The following is a 16,694-nucleotide window of genomic DNA, read 5'->3' as shown; positions in this document are numbered from 1 at the left end:
AAAAGAAAAGAAAAAAGAACACTGATAACAAAAAGTACACTGATGGTGTGAGCAGTCTGTGGGGGCATTCCTGGGGTTTTCTGACTTATGCGCTACAAAATAACACAGATAAAAACTTCTGCTGAGATTTATGAAACATTACCATAGGCTAGCAAGCACCAGAACTGGAGGAACCCTCAAAGGGGTTTGATGCTGAAGCTCTGCCAATGTATGGATTGTCTTTAGAATGTTGGCAACAATGGGGTCAGGAGAGCAATCATGAGTTGTGGTAATAGCTATGAGGTAGGAATGTCTATTGTGTACCAGACATAGTATATGAATAATCTTATTTAAAATAACAACCTAGGGCTGGAGACAAGGCTCAGAGGTTAGGCCTCTGAGTACTCAGTGCTCTTGCAGAGGGTCTGTTTGGTTCTCTGCACCTATATCGGGTAGCTCACAACTGCCAGTAACTCTAGTTTCAGGGACTCTGATACCTTCTTACCTCCATGGACACGCTACATGTGATGCACATACATAAACTCAAGCACACATGCATACACATAAAAATAAAAACTCTTTAAAAGAAATCCAGAGCCAGGTGTGGTGGTGCACATTTTTAATCTCAGCATTCATGAGGCAGAGGCAGGTGGATCTCAGGGAATTCAAGGCTAGTCTGGTCTACAGAAAGAGTTCCAAGGCAGCCAGGGCTATAAAGAGAAACCCTGTTTTGAAAAACAAAAGCAAAAACCAACCAAACAGAACAACAACAAACACCAAACAGTGCTAAGAGAAGGAACACCATTTACACACTGGCATCTGACTATTGCTCCAACTCCAGTTTGGTCCTGAACTTTGAAGTACCTCTCTCAGCTGGGTGTGGTGGTGCACCCTGTAGTCCCAGCACTTGGGAGACTGAGGCAGAAAATGCATGTTTGAGTTTGAGCTGGCCTGGAGTACACCATGACTTTGAAAAAACAAACAAAAATAAAAAAAAAAAACAAAACCCCAAACCAAACAATAACAGAAATCCTGACTTACTTCCCAAGACACTCCAAATGCTTTAGCCTTACCATGTGCAAAACATTCTGCTCTGGTGTCTGCAAAGACTGAAAGGCCCTCCCAAGTGCATCAAATGCAGGAGCTAGACAGGTAAAGTCTGATGTGTCTCAGAGGGAGTGAGCACTGTCATCTATAAACTCAGGAGTCTGATGGAGTCGGGTATTGAAGATGAGCAGGCCCCTGACAGGTGGGGCCAGGAAGGGAACAGCCTGGGCTGGACAAGTGCAGGCAAGCCAGGAACTAGTAGCTGGATTTCAAGGCTAAGACATGGGCACCTGTGGAGTAGGGAAGGGAGGTTGGGCAGCCATGGATTAGAATGTCATTATGGAAGCAATGAGGAGCTACAGAACGCGTCTTAATGAGTGACATGGTCAGATATATTAGGAATGTCACTGGGTGGTAGAGAGGATGGAGGGGAGTCAGTCTAGAAGCTGGGTGTCCTGCCCACTCCAATTCATGGGTGGAGAGTTGCATAGCTATAACCTACTATGGCTTCTCCTGCCAACTGAAACACTGAATTTGAAGGACTGCCAGTCAGGTCACAGGCCATAGGAACCAGTGTGAGCTAAGTGGCCAGTCTGACCAGCAGTGAGCTCTCTTTCTGGTTTCCTCCCATCTTGCCTTTTGGCCATGCCTTGTTTGTCTTGCTGTTGTTGTTTGTTTGTTTCGTTAGTTTGTTTGCTGACTTCATCTTGTCTTGCCAACCCCATAAGCTCCAGCAATCTTGGGGCTCAGATCTAGGCCTTTTTTCCTCCCACATATACATATGCTCCTGAATACTGTCTGGGTGTGTGATAACATCTTCCAGATAATGGCAACTACCAGCCAGGAGTCTGTGAAGGTTAAATGAGGTAATGAATGTGAGGAGACAGACCCGTGCCTTGGCTAGTAAGACCTGTGCCTTGGCTAGTAAGACCTGTGCCTTGGCTAGTGAGACCCGTGCCTTGGCTAGTAAGACCTGTGCCTTTGCTAGTGAGACCCGTGCCTTGGCTAGTGAGACCCGTGCCTTGGCTAGTAAGACCCGTGCCTTTGCTAGTGAGACCCGTGCCTTGGCTAGCGAGACCCGTGCCTTGGCTAGCGAGACCCGTGCCTTGGCTAGCGAGACCCGTGCCTTGGCTAGTAAGAACTGTGCCTTGGCTAGCAAGTGCCATTAAAGGGCTAGCATTATTATTTATCTCAAAAACACATCACTGAACTCCATGTCAAGGACCCTGAGTCATATGCTCCTGGGTCTATCTTGAAGATGGCAAGCAAGGGCTTAAGAAAGGCCAAGCAAGCTGCCCCAGGCTACTCAGCTGGTCAGCGGCAAAGCATGGCAGCAGGCTTGGTCCTCCCACAACCTGAGTGTACCGTAGGATGAGGTGCTGCCCAGGATGCAGGCCGAGTTGATTGCTCCCAGGCAGTGTAAACCGGACATGGTAGGTGTCCTTGGTGAGTTTCTCTATGGCACTGATGTGGAAGGCCAGGAAGGTCTCTGGACTCAGCTTGGTGGAGCAGTCCTACAACGAGAAAAGTCTTGATTGACTTCTAGAGGTCAGGACTAAGGGACACACATCCTTGCCACTTTTCCTGATGAGAGCCATCTCTTGATGTGACAAAGAGTTGACCCTACCTTGCTTCGCCTTTACCCACAGCACATGGAGTCTACCTGGTGTTTAAGCTTTCTGTAGCTTCCCACAACCCCAGGACCAAGCACAGGCTCCTTAGCCTACACTCAAGGGAGCAGTGGACAACCACAAGCTTCATTTATCTGCAGATGGCAAATTCCCATTCCTCCTCCAAGGCCACCTGTCACTGCCCTCTCAAGGTCCTCACTGTTCAAGTAGTATCCTCTCGACAAAACACTCACTCTAGGGTACTGAACACCTGCTCAGCCTTCAGACCCGTTAAGTTCCAGATCCGGAGAGCTGAAAACCCATGGAGCCATAGAGACGATCCAATGTTCAAAGTCAGCAAGGAGCAGGGACTCAAAATCATGTCCTCTGGGTTCAGCACACTGTCCTCACCATCCCAACCCCTCCTTGTGCCTCCTGCCGGCAGCCTTCTCTGAATACCATGACTGAGCTCTCTCTCAGACAGGGTCTTTCTGTAGCCCTGGCTGTCCTGACCTTGCTATGCAGACCAGGTGGATCTCGAACTCACAGAGATCCTCCTGCCTCTGCCTGCAATTAAAAGCGTGCACCACCACACCTGGTTTGGTCTCTCTTGTATAGTATTCAAATTTGGCTTACCTGAGGAAGGTGTGGTTGCAGGCACCAAACTTAGAACTCAGTAACCAGTGTCTCAGCATTGACAGGCCTGGGGTCCCAGACACTCTCTACCACAGCCCTCTTGAGCCAGAATGACCTTGTCTCTATCAGTCACATGCTAAGAACCCTGTCACAGCTGCCTGTGGCTAAAGAACACTGAGCTAGAGACAGGACACTGGGATTGATCCAGCTAGCTGCTATTTCTGAGCCTTGGTCTCCTATTATGTAAAAAGAGGCCGCTCATTTGGTAGCATTACAGGGTTATAGGGGAAAGATAAAATAAAATACATGGTTGGGTATTTTTTGTTGTTGTTTTGTTTTGTTTTTTGGGGACAGGATCTCACGTAATTCCTCAGACTGACCTGACTCACTATATGCCCCAGGGTTGGCTTTGAAATCCCTGATTCTCCTGCCTCTAGCTTCCAAGTGCTGGGATCCAAAGAGTGTGCCACATCTAGCTTTATATATGTATTTCATAAAATGTAAATTGCTATGGACATATAATCTATTATTACTTCATCACAATTTAAAAGATAAAGCTATTAGATTAAAATATGCTGTTGTGCAATATCAATTTTCTGTTATCACAGGTTGAGTACTGAAACTGTAACTATTCTTGAAATATATGAAGTTCTTTTTGGGTTGAGGAAAGAAGTCAATATGCTCCAGAGACAACTGAGTAGCGACATCACCTGCCGGTCTGTTAATATATCACATGTCAGCTTGCTCTTTTGAGGGCAAGGACTGTGTCTTGCTTATCACAGATCCTCAATGGTTTATAAGACCTGGCGTACAATAGGTATTCAATGGATATCTGATAAGTGAAATAATTAGGGGCTGGAGAGATGGCTCAGGGGTTAAGAACATTGCCTGCTCTTCCAAAGGTCCTGAGTTCAATTCCCAGCAACCACATGGTGGCTTACAACCATCTGTAATGAGGTCTGGTGCCCTCTTCTGGCCTGCAGGCAGAATATTGTATACATAATAAATATAAGTAGATAGATAGATAGATAGATAGATAGATAGATAGATAGATAGATAGGTAGGTAGATAGATAGATAATTATTAGGTTTTGTGTTAAACATCACAAATATCAGGGTCCATTTTGCAGATGGGGAAACTACGGCTTCAAGAGGTTAAGCTACTAATAAGTTTGTTTCAGGTCTGGACCTTGCTTTCTGGATCTATCGGCTTCCATTATGACTACTTCTTACTCACCACTGTCTAATCAAAGTCTTCCCAGGGCAGGCACAGAGCAGGGCAGGGCCAGACAGACACTGAAACTCCAGACTCCTCACCTGGGTCTCGGATGACTGCTTTCCACTCAGCAGGCTCCGGTCATTTCTGGCTCGGGCTGCTTCCCATCTTTCCAGGTCTCGGTAATAGAGGTCAAACACACAGGGCGAGCAGCCACTCCCGCAGCACTGGGAGGGTAGGGGCTCCACAGGCTTCAGCTGCAGCCAAGCTTCAGCATCGCTGTCCTCCCTCTCATCCATCGTCAGTGGGGCTTGGGCAACATGGACAAAGGGACAACTGGGACAGGCCAGACTCTCCTTCGCTGTCAGCCTAGGAGAAGGAAAACATGGGGGTCAGACTGTCCTCCTCTGTCCCTCATGGTCTCCTTAAGGCCTGCCAGGTTAGAGGGACAGGGATGGCTCAACCAGGGATCTGCTGTCAGACAGGACATACTTACTGCTTACAATTATTGTGGTTTTACCTGTGTGTGTGTGTGTGTGTGACAGGGATGGCTCAACCAGGGATCTGCTGTCAGACAGGACATACTTACTGCTTACAATTATTGTGGTTTTGCCTCTGTGCGTGTGTGTGTGTGTGTGTGTGTGTGTGTGTGTAATAGTTTCTTAGCAGAGAAGGGGGTTTGGCTTCAGAAAAATCTTTTCCACTACTGCACAAGGAGCTCTATGACTTCAGTATGGTTCTGAGGCTGGTGCACCAGGAGAACAAGGCTGGCGTCTTACTCGTTCTGTATTATACCAAACGACCTGGCACATGGAACGCCCCTACTGACTGGTGAGCAGCCACTCGACGGTCTGTGAGCAAGGCACAGGCTTAGGTGCTGGAACACAATAGAGGTGAACAGGAGGACAGTGTCCGTGTCCTTGTTCAGACCTAGCACGATGTTAGAGCCATTCAGTGAATCCACCTTTACAGCATGCTGTGTATCAGCCACACAAGTGAATGAGGCCTCTTTATGCCAATTACTCTTTGCGTTTGTGTGTGTGTGTGTGTGTGTGTGTGGGGAGTATTAAAATCAAACAAGTGAGGGTTAGTCATACTGTCCTCTGCCTTATATCTGCCTTATATTTGGGGTTCAAACAACCCTATGTCTCAGCTATTTTGGAAATCGGTAGAGAAGTTGGACACATCCACCACAGTCTTAAAGACATGGTTCCTTCCCATCTGGGAGGCACAATCCCTGTTGCAGCCTAGGCCTGGATGCCTCTTCCTGCTCTTCAGGCCTTGACTGAGGTCATCCTCCTCCCTCAGAGGCATGTGCTGATTGTCCTAGTCAGTACACACTCATTTGTTAAACCCACAATGTGTCCGCCAACTGCTCTAAGTGCCAGGGACACAGTTCTCTGTGCTCACAGGACAGTCATTAAACAAAATAAAAATGAACAGCAACTTTGACAGAGGTCAAAGGAGAGAAAAAGACCTAGAGAAATGGACAGGAAGCGTGTGTATGTGTGTGTGTTGTCACTGTTCATGTAGTTCTCTCTCTGGCCCCTAAATCTAAGTTCTACACGTTCACCCGGTGCTTAGCACAGCACCCACCTCCCTCCCCACAGCGAGCGTGCCAGAAGCAGGTGCTGCGCAAAGGAGCGGCTCCCGGCACCGGCCCTGCCTCTGGGAAGCGAAAAGGAAACCTCAGGAACCAAGAAAAAGTAACTCGCTTTCGGCGCTGAGCCGAAGCGCAGGGCGAGCAGCCGGGTGTCGAGCTGACGTGGGGGGGGGGGGGGGGCCGTGGCTCTCGCAGGCTCTGGGGAGCTCCAGCCAAGGAAAGCGTGGGCAGCAGTAAGTGGGTGGAGAGGCCACCTCCAGAACCCACTAGACGCCGGGCCCGCTCAGCCGTTTCAACAGCGAGGGAGACAGGGGCCTTTCAACCTCTAATTGCCTATGGTGGTCAAGGACGTCCCAGTTACAGGTTGGTGGGGCCCGCACTCCTCTGTCCGGCCGCGAGGAACAGCACCACTCTACCCACCTGCGACCCCCTCAAGTCGGGTACCTCAGAAATTGGGAGCGCTTTGCAAGGTCCACCTATAAGCATAGGCACCACCTGAGGGGCGGAGGCAAAACAAGGATATTTTAACTGTGATTGGTTGAAGTGTCTGTCATTCTCAAAATGCGACTTTGCGCCCAGCCCCTTTCGCTCCCGGCAGGCCCTGCGCGGGAAAAGATGGCGGCGTCCAGGTAGAGGTGTTTTGGGGACTGGATCGCTATGGCGTTGGCGTCCGGGCCCGCTTTGCGGGTGTTAGCTTATTCTGGTAGGCTCGGCCTCGGGGGCTGCGGGGCCCCGAAACGCGGGGCGTACGAATGGGGCGTGCGTTCCACGCGGAAGCCCGAGCCTCGGCCCCTGGACAGGGTGTATGAGATCCCGGGTCTGGAGCCCATTACCTACGAGGGGAAGATGCACTTCGTCCCGGGGCTGGCTCGGCCCATCTTCCCGCCGTGGGATCGCGGCTGGAACGATCCACGGTTCCACCGCACGGCCCCGATGCACGAGCAGCCTCTGTACAAGGACGAGCCCTGCTACATATTCCACCAGCGCTGCCGACTCCTTGAGGGTGAGGCCACAGGGCGAATGGGAGGAGAGACCCTGTTCTCGGTTCAGCACAAACCCCGACCCGGGGGAGGGTCTCGGTTTCTTCCTCTGCGAAGTAGAGCCACAGAGACATCCGTCTTCTGAGAGTTGTCAGGATCAAGTGGGATGTAAGGAGCAATGCTGGGAGAGAGAGCTGTGGAGAATTTGTGTCCTCTCTAGGGTTATCTCCTCATTTCACGGGATCGCCAGCTGGAACAGGGATTTGCTTATACACGCGTGGAGCGGTGATAGCTGAAGGGACTCCAGCCAGCCCGGGCCTAGCAAACTTGGCTCTGGGAGGCCTTTCCCTTCTCTCTCATTCCCTCTGCCTTGATAAAAACTGTTAGATTACATTCCTAAAACTAGACCCCCAGGTCTATTCCTTTATATGGCCTCTTTCTCCTCCTGTGGCTGACTACCAAGGTCCAGCCATCAAAGTATTGAAGTCCAGCAACCAACCCCCCCCCAATCACCTAGTTAACACTCCCAATTAAAATTAAACATATCCTAACATGGGGTTTTCTTCTTTCCCTTTATAAACTGTCATTTCCCTATGTGCCACATCTGTCTCCTCTCTTTCCAGAAGCAGTTCTTTGTCCCACTTTGGGACAGATACCCCTTCCCCCTTTTCCTTGTTCCCTACCTCTCCACCCCCCACCCCTGTTTCCTTTTTCCTTTCCCTTCTCCCTTGTCCTCTATCTCCTGTCATTGTCTCTTATTCCCTGCCCTTTATCCCTCTGGGGCAAATACATCTCCTTTGTGCTGAGAACTTGGTATTGGGGTCCTGAGCCAGTATTTTTCCTTTCAATAGTGAAACCAGGTCTGCAACACTAGTTTCCTAGGTCAGTGTCTTTTGTTAAAAGCCTGGGATGTGTAAAGGAATTTGCACCAAAAAGTCTACCCACTTAGGGGCCTGTCACTCTTAAGAACAGATCTAAGAGTCTCGAGCCAAAACCAGTCTGCTTCTCACTGTTGTCAGGAATTATTTCCCAGAGGTGATTATTAAGAGTACCTTTCTTGCCGGGTGATGGTGGCGCACGCCTTTAATCCCAGCACTCGGGAGGCAGAGGCAGGCGGATCTCTGTGAGTTCGAGACCAGCCTGATCTACAGAGCTAGGTCCAGGACAGGCTCCAAAGCCACAGAGAAACCCTGTCTCGAAAAACAAAAACAAAAAAAAAAAAGAGTACCTTTCTTCATTCTTCAAACATCCATCGTCACCCAGATCAGGATGACGATAGGGCAGGGTCCTAAGTGCAAAAGCAGTTGAGGTATGTGGGAGCAGGATTTCCCAAAGGATAAGTAGGAAATAAGGAGATCTAACAGGGCTTGAGGGCTAAGAGAATCAGTCATAAGCTTGGGAAAGCTGGTAACCATAGGCCAGCCTCTTAGAATGCCCACTCCTATACCTGCCTGCAAGCTGATTTTCCTAGCTGTTAACCACTCCCAGTGGACCCTGACCGTGCTGTGAAGGATCTCCTACAACGTAACCCCTTTGATTGTCACTGGTAATGGACGGCAAGTGTTCTAGAAGATCGCACTCCTTGAACTGTCTGAAAATGTATCTTCTGCCTGCACTTTCAAAAGTCATAAAGAGGTCTTATAAAATCAAAACAAAACCTTGCAAAATAGGAGTCTTAGAAGCCAACGTGGGTTATGGAGAGATGGTGGGCTTTAGGGTGGACAGGCTTAGGTTTGTGTCACCTTAAAGATAAGTGACTTGAAGCAAACTCCTCCATCTTGTCCAAGTTTCCCCTTTCATGACATAAAATCCCATCTAACTTATTGGTAAATTCCAGAAGTGACATTCGGTAAATGGTAGCTCTAAATACTATGTATTTTGTGTATGCGCTAAAGAATCATTAAACATTGGCTCTGTGGTGGCTAGCAATAATGTCACAGAGCTGGGGTCAGCTAATTAAGTAGCTCCCTGTTTTTGTAAATAAAGTTTTACTGGAATACAACCATTTGCGAGTGTACATTATTGCCCATGGGTGCACTTGTGCAACAATAGCAGAATTGAGTAGCTGTGATGGACTCAAACATAAGTTTGGTATGCATGGGCTTCTCTAGTCAGGGTTAGGATATGGATTACCAGAAGGGCTGGTCCACTGAGCTAGTCTCACAGCTTTGATTTCTCTGCCTGAAGGGAGTCAGCAGGGATCTCAGCTGTCTTGAAAAAGGTTTGAATCCTTCTCATGGCAGGCACTGCACTCAGTCCCATAGTCAGCTCACCACCTTGAAGTAGATCATTATTCATGAAGTAATACTCTTTTGTTGTTGTTGTTGTTGTTTGTTTTTTGAGACAGGGTTTGAACCTGGCCTGGAACTAGCTCTGTAGACCAGACTGGCCTCAAACTCACAGAGATTCACCTGTCTCTGCCTCCCAAGTGCTGGGATTAAAGGCGTGCGCCACCACTGCCCAGCTCAAAGTCATACTCTTGATCCACTGCTTTCTTGGTTTTATTCCTCAGATGTCTCAAATCAAACCCAGCCTTCTCTTGAAGCAGCCTTTTCTTCATGGTCCTACCTGGTTGGCATGAGCATCTCTTTCTGAACTGTCTTCTCTCTTTCTCTCTCTCTCTTTTTGTTTGTTTTGTGATGATTGCCCCAAAGGTATGAAGCAGGCTCTCTGGCTAACTAAGACCAAGCTAATAGAAGGCCTTCCCAAGAAAGTGCTTAGTCTTGTTGATGATCCAAGAAATCACATAGAGAACCAAGAAGAGCGTGTTTTGGATATCATCTCTCATGGCCGTCTCTGGCACTCCACTGAGGACATCCCCAAGAGAGAAACCTACTGGTGAGTTTCCCCCGAATAGGAGGATTTTCAATTGAGAAATATGGAGTTACTTTAAGTTGCTTTAAGTCTTCAAATGTCATTTTTTCCCCAAGCCCAGTCATTGTGGACAGCCTCATCCAGCTGTGTAAGTCCCAGATTCTCAAGCACCCTTCTCTGGCCAGGCGGATGTCTGCCCAAAACTACTCCTTAGCCACCACCTGGAATCGAGGTTAGTCATCCTGTATACTAGAAGGTCTTGCTGGGTTTTCTTTTTCAGTTTGTTTATTCTCTCTGGTGCTCTTAGCCCCGTCTCCACACCCCAGCCCTCCCATCCTGCTCCTGCCACATACTCTTGGGGTTCAGACACGCCCTTTATAGGGTCTCACTACACAAGGCCTACTTTAGACTTGTGATCCTGTAGTCGGCACCACCATGCTCCTTCTCGTTGCTGTTTTTAATTGCTTTTAAGTCGCCATTCAACCACGGACAGCTGACTGTATCTGCTGAGTACCCACAGTGTGCTTGGGAGTTTTTAAATGCTGAGGACAAGGGAATAATAAAACACATTGCTCTCTGCCTTCACCACACTCGCAGCTGTTTTTCCCTTTCCATACTTCTGCACCCTTCCACATCCGTGTTAGCATAATTTAGAGTGCTTCTTTCAACACAGCAAGTCTTTTTGACATGTTCCCTTGTTTGAAACCCAAGGCTGTCGTTTATTATGGTCTGTCCACCTAGTCCTAGTCTTACCACCCTCCTGCTGCTCCCTTCCCCTGTCCGTAAGTTTGTCACTTCCAGTTCCAGCTTTTTGGTATCCAGCTTTCCCACCTGCCGCCCGCCTTTGTGCATGCTGTGTGCTTGGCAGTGCATGCTGGTGTTTCGGACAGGTGTGTCGGTTCAGGTGTTCTAGGTGATGGGATTGTGGAGCAAGGAAACCAGCAAGGAATACCTGGGACCTGGGCTGTCTGTTTGAGCAGGTTTCCCCTTCTCCCCTCTTTGCATATAGACTTCTGGCAAGGAGTCAGCCTGGCAGAGGTAATGGCACCACTAAGGAAATTAGTGCACCTCATTAATGGAGAGTACTTGTTGGCCCATTGTCAAGTATTACCTCTAATTAAACTGCCCCATTTGGAGCTGTCACTGGAGGAGGGATGTGAGGGAATTGAATTAGAAACCACACTAGAGTGATCTGTGGGGAGAATCTAAAACCCAAGGTTAGGAGAGGTCCAGGCACATTTGTGTGAGGAAACAGGAAATGCCTTAGGAAACCAATCTTGAGGTGCAATTACTGCAGAAGTTATCCATCTGCAGATGTTGCATCCATTTTTTTTTTTTACATATCTTGGGAGGCTGCATGCTAATTAAATGGCAGTGCCATTGGCCAAACCGGTTTCTGATCTGACAACAGTCCCGATCCATCACCTTCACACAGGGATTTTACTCTCTGAAGCCGGCCCTGCAGAGGGTGGTGCCACTTGGAGCTAGTCGGGATTCAGACAACAGTCTTTCTAAACACATTTTGTCAGGTGGCATGTGGCTTCCCATGGGAACAGTACAGACACCATTTCCACATTTTCACACCAGGCTCATTGGTTAGTTCACTGCGAGTGTGTCTCCTCTGGCCATCTGCATTCCCATGTAGAATACATGCTAATCCAATTTACCTGAGGTGCTCAGATCTGGCTGGCTTTTCTCTCTCTCTTGTTAAGATGAATCTGGCCCTTTGCCTGGGTCTGAAACCCTCCCTCCTGCCCCTGCTCACAGTACTTCTCTCTCCATGCCTCTTGTCCTTCAGTGTCCTGTCCCAGTCATCCTGGGACTGCTTTTGCATGCTAGTCTTCATTTTCAGTGCATGGCAGACTCCTACCCAGAGCTCTTCCACCAGAGACTGGGGCGTTGGGCAATGTCTGAAAACAGTATTGATGGTCATGACGTAGATGGTATGAGCGGGGATGGAGATGGAATTCTAGTGGCCAGAGCCCAGCGCTGCTGCTGAACACACATATGCACAGTATAGCCCCCCTTGATGAAGAGTTAGCTGATCCCAGTTACAGAGACCCACTCTTCTCCTTCAGATACCCTTTGCTGTTGCTTTTGACCATCTCACTGTGGAGCCCTGACTGACCTTGAACTCACTGAAGTCTACCTGCCACTGTCTCCCAAGTGCTTCCTCTGCTGCCCAATTTGAAGGTTTTGCTTCCTTCCGGGGCCCTCTGGGTTTTGCAGAGGGCTCTGTCTGCATATGGCTCTGCTTTCCCCAGCAGCACTTGCTTCCTGAAGGGCTCCTTGAGAGCACAGAGTAATTCTGCCCTGTTTCTGGGTCCCTGGCTTGGAGCTGGTCCTTGGGAAGATGAAGGATGCCCACAAGTCAGGAGCCTTGGGGTTCATCAGAAGAGCACCTAGGGAGAAGAATGTTCTAGTTCTTCACCCTCTCAGGGGCTCAGGGTTCTAATGCCATATGTGTGTTCTATGACCAGGCTGGTCATCTAGAAAACCTGTAGCAGACTTTGACTTGAGGTTTGTGGAGGATGACGGTTTCACACTTTGAGAGCTGTACGAAGACCAGGTTAGACTAATCACCTTTTCCCCATTTTAGAGTCTCTTCTCCTTCAGGTCCGAGGTTCTAGTGGTGCTATATTAAGAGCCAAGGACCCTCTGCCCACCATTGCCTCCAGAGAGGAGGTGGAAGCTACCGAAAGTCATGTTCTTGAAACCTTCTATCCCATTTCTCCTACCATCGATCTTCAGAAATGCCATGTCTATGACATGGAAGATGACACAGGTGAGCAAAGCGGAGCAGAGATGAGGACGTGCTTTTTATTCATAGTTCTTTAAGAGAAAGGATGTACTAATAGCTCTGGGTGCTTGGCAGCACATATGCGTTATCTCCTAGTATCTGTGTGGCAGCCCCTGCTTCCTAACTCTTAATCGGCTGCCATTCATGTTCACAGTCACTTCCCCCAGAAATGCTGAACTTTCAGTCTCAATCAGGGACTTTTCATTTATCTTCCCACAGCCCTGAGTCACCCTGGATCTTGACACGTCTCTGTGCTGGGGTGTGATTGATTTCCCGTCTGGTTCCCCTCTAGACTGCGGGCTCCTCACAGGCAGCAGCAGGCTCCACTGGGGCTCTCCTTGCTTCTTGTCTAGAGCCCCATGTGGAGTGTGTGCCGGGTGTCTGTGCCCTGCAGAGTGGAGCAGCCCCGTGTGGAGTGGAGTGTGTGCCAGGGTCCGTGCTCTGCAGAGTGGAGCAGCCCCGTGTGGAGTGTGTGCCGGGTGTCTGTGCCCTGCAGAGTGGAGCAGCCTGCAGGACCAAGGCCTGCAGGGAAGCCCCATCTCTCAGCGAGCAATCTTCTCCTGGTTTTTCTGAGTCCATGCCCCCAGTGTCTTTCTCCTTCCTCTGTACCCACGTGCACTGATTCCAGGCACTGTTTCTAGAAGCCTCTAGCCCACCAGAGATTTATTCATAGTCACTCGAGATATTCATGACTTGACAATGTCGTGTCTGAAGTGAACAGGTGCTAACCTGAAGCTGTGAAGTACGAGGCAAGTCATGTGTTACTAACAGTAGAGTACTGACTTCTGCTTCTCCTTAGTAATGACCATGGCTTTTAGTCACCCATGTGTCGGTGTCACTGTCATCTGTGCGCTTGGATGAAAGCAAGTGGGTAGGGTTAGAATGTGTGTGTAGGAAGCACCTGCCACAAGTTGGCACGTATTTTCTGTGATGAGCCAAAGAGTAACATTTAAAGCATTGTGGCTGGGTTTTATTTTTTTATTTTATTTTATTTTTTTTTGGTTTTTCGAGACAGGGTTTCTCTGTGGTTTTGGAGCCTGTCCTGGAACTAGCTCTTGTAGACCAGGCTGGTCTCGAACTCACAGAGATCCGCCTGCCTCTGCCTCCCAAGTGCTGGGATTAAAGGCGTGCGCCACCACCGCCCGGCTTGTGGCTGGGTTTCACAAGCTACCTCCGGCTTCTCTCTCAGCTCCTCAGTAGCCGTCCATATCCATGAGCATGATTATGTACTGATGTCTCCTGTGAGTCTTTATTACCTGCCCTGAGTGTCCTGAGGCTCTGTGGCAGGCCGATTAGTCTATGCCTCCTCACCTCTCCTTTCTCCTCTCTTGCAGGATTCCGGGAGGGCTACCCTTACCCCTATCCCCACACCTTGTATTTCCTGGAAAAGGCCAATTTACGGCCACAACGCTTCCTTCCGGAACAGCTAAGGGCCAAGATGCTCCTGTTTGCTTTTGCAAATGCCCTGGCTCAGGCTCGGCTCCTCTATGGGGTATGTGTGTGCAGAAGACCATAGAACTGCTTTCTGCAGGCTTGGCCTCCTGCTGTAAAGACCACTCTCAGGAAGAATGGAGTGGGGACGGACTTTGAGTTTAACTGAGGAATCTCAGGAAAATGTACTTCCTTTTTTTAAAAAAAATATTTATTTATTTATTATGTATACAATATTCAGTCTGTATGTATGTCTGCAGGCCAGAAGAGGGCACCAGACCCCATTATAGATGGTTGTGAGCCACCATGTGGTTGCTGGGAATTGAACTCAGGACCTTTGGAAGAGCAGGCAATGCTCTAAACCTCTGAACCATCTCTCCAGCCCAAATGCACTTCCTCTTATAGCAACCAACTATCTCTCCTGGGGGCTGATTGGGTCTGGTACTCTATCCAGACACCGCTTTTGGAGCTCCACTTCCCAGTGTGCCATAGGCTCACAGCAAACTAACCACTTCACCCTGCAGTCTGCAGCAGGAAGTGTGGGGGAAGGAGGGGTACAGGGCATACCCTACTCAGAAGCCTATGTGTGTCTGGGCTCCACGCCCCAGTCTGATCTGCTTGGTCAGATTTGGAGCAGGCAGCACCATCAGAAGGCCCAGGAAGTGATGCCAGGCAGTTACTGTCAGTTCAGGGTGGGTACAGAAACAAGATACCACTTGGTGGTGGCCCTCAATATTAAGAGGAAGTCCCAGCACCTAGATGGTGTGGAATGGAGGCTGAGTGGTTGAAGTAAACGCTGTCTTAGGATGAGGAAAAGGCTTGGTTGCGGGGTGGGAGTGGGAGCATGAGGCATATTTCTGAGAGCTCCTGTTCTCTCAGGTCTCGAGTAGAGCCTCAGGCCCGTGGTCCTCCCGGGAGTGAGGGAATTAGGATTTGCATCTGTCCTGCCTGGGGTGGGTGCTGGCAGGGTTGGTTTGGTTGGCTGCCTGAGTGGGGAGTAGAATGTACTGTTCTGTATTGAGCACCTGACACACCCCACATGTTAACAAACTGTGGACACCAGTGGTGTCCTGGAGGAGCTTGATGAGCATGTACTTCATAGACCCACTGAATCAGAAGCTCTGCAGTGGGGCTCAGTAGTCAGCATTTAAAAAGCCCTCCGGATGAGGCTCGTGCAAACTGGGGTTTGGAAACCCCGCACTAAAATTGTAGAGCTTCTCACATGGTTTGCTCTTTTGAACAACTTGTGTGGCAGGTGCTGTTAGCCTCACTTTGTAGAAGAAGAGACAAGCTCAGGAAGGATAATTTATGTTTCTGATCATATAGCCGAGGACCTGGAGTGGGCTGGGGATATAGCTGAGTGGTGGAGCATCTTTCTAGTGTGTATAAGTCCCCAGGTTCAATCCCCAGCATGGTAAGAACTAGAACCAGAGAGATTAGCAACTGTGGCATCCTCATGTGGCCTTATTATGTCTAAACAGTGGGCGGATAGTGGGCAGCTGGCTTTAGTCTTATTCTTCGCTGTAGACTTCCTGAACTCTCTGTAAGATGAGGTAAATCACCCATGATCCCACAGCTAATGAGTGGAAAAGCAGAGGCTGATCTGTGATTCCTACAGCTTCTAAAGGATGTGCTGCCCCCAGTTTGGGCGGAGGAAGGAAGCAGCAACATTCCATGTTCCAGGCCACGGGCTTAGTGTAGTCTCTGCCGGGTATCGCCAGAAGGGCCTCAGTAGCAGTGCTGGCTAATACCGCCCCGTTAGATAGAAGAGGCAGCCTCCTCCACCGTCTCCAGGTACAAATTATTCCTGGGGCCGTGAAGTTGAGCAGTTATGGGACAAGCCTCCATGTAAAAGGTAAAATTGCTGAGAAATTTATGTACTACCTGCAGTTTTATTGATCTGTAGAGGGAGATAAGAGTCAATACCGAATCTCAGCTAACACTTACAGGTACTTCTCTTTGTATTTATTTCTCATGCAGCTAGCACAGGTATTTCTGAGACCAACAGCCCTGGTGTGGCACGTACTTGGGACTTCCATTAGCTAGTCCTAAAGTCAGGTGAGCCCTGAGGGCAAGGCAGCGGTGTGTTGCACCAGAGGTACCCTGCTTCTCGTGGCTAGACTGCAGGATTTGTGGCCAGTAGCAGTCTGGATTACTACAAAGTACAAAGGCAGGCCATAGAGTTACCCAAGCAGTCACACTTAGGAGCCAGGCAGTTTGGGGCACACCTTTAATCCAGCACTTGGGAGGCAGAGGAAGGTCTGAGTTCCAGGTCAGCCTGGTCTACAGAATGAGTTCTAGGATTATACAGAGTTACACTGTCTCAGAAAAAGAACAAAAACAAAAATAATCAACCAAAAAAAAAACCCCACTTAAGAATGAAAGAGGCACTGGTGTCAGATACACTGGGACACCAGCCACAGCCTAGACAGTGGGACTACCTGACTTAGCCTACGCCTGGGGGGGGGGCCTTGAACAAATGCCTGGAAACCTGCGCTTCAGTCTGTGAAGCAGGAATATGCGTCTATCTATGAAAAACAGGCAGGGTTCCTAGACTAAGCTGTAACTCCTGAGTGTCG

The 16,694-nt window shown here is 49.1% G+C and overlaps 2 protein-coding genes across 2 annotated transcripts in view; one reads left to right on the top strand and one right to left on the bottom strand.

Moving 5' to 3' along the window:
• The window catches only part of LOC101981637 (NADH-cytochrome b5 reductase-like), a 16,989-nt gene extending 10,443 nt beyond the window's left edge, over window positions 1–6,546 (bottom strand). The window contains exons 1-3 of the mRNA XM_026781759.1: window positions 6,511–6,546; window positions 4,589–4,856; window positions 2,392–2,540 (exon numbers count right to left, since the gene is read on the bottom strand). Of these exons, the coding sequence (XP_026637560.1) occupies window positions 2,392–2,540; window positions 4,589–4,786 (347 nt within the window). The 5' untranslated portion in view covers window positions 4,787–4,856; window positions 6,511–6,546. The remainder of the gene's footprint in view (window positions 1–2,391; window positions 2,541–4,588; window positions 4,857–6,510) is intronic.
• A 146-nt stretch (window positions 6,547–6,692) lies between these two features.
• Mrpl37 (mitochondrial ribosomal protein L37) overlaps window positions 6,693–16,694 on the top strand; it is a 12,171-nt gene continuing 2,169 nt past the window's right edge. The window contains exons 1-5 of the mRNA XM_005353516.2: window positions 6,693–7,093; window positions 9,725–9,908; window positions 10,001–10,116; window positions 12,484–12,669; window positions 14,019–14,176. Of these exons, the coding sequence (XP_005353573.1) occupies window positions 6,748–7,093; window positions 9,725–9,908; window positions 10,001–10,116; window positions 12,484–12,669; window positions 14,019–14,176 (990 nt within the window). The 5' untranslated portion in view covers window positions 6,693–6,747. The remainder of the gene's footprint in view (window positions 7,094–9,724; window positions 9,909–10,000; window positions 10,117–12,483; window positions 12,670–14,018; window positions 14,177–16,694) is intronic.

Source organism: Microtus ochrogaster, chromosome 10, assembly GCF_000317375.1.
Source record: "Microtus ochrogaster isolate Prairie Vole_2 chromosome 10, MicOch1.0, whole genome shotgun sequence".
NCBI classification, from domain to species: domain Eukaryota; kingdom Metazoa; phylum Chordata; class Mammalia; order Rodentia; family Cricetidae; genus Microtus; species Microtus ochrogaster.
The sequence above is the reverse complement of the archived record's forward strand: the minus strand, read 5'-3'. Positions and strand labels throughout refer to the sequence as shown.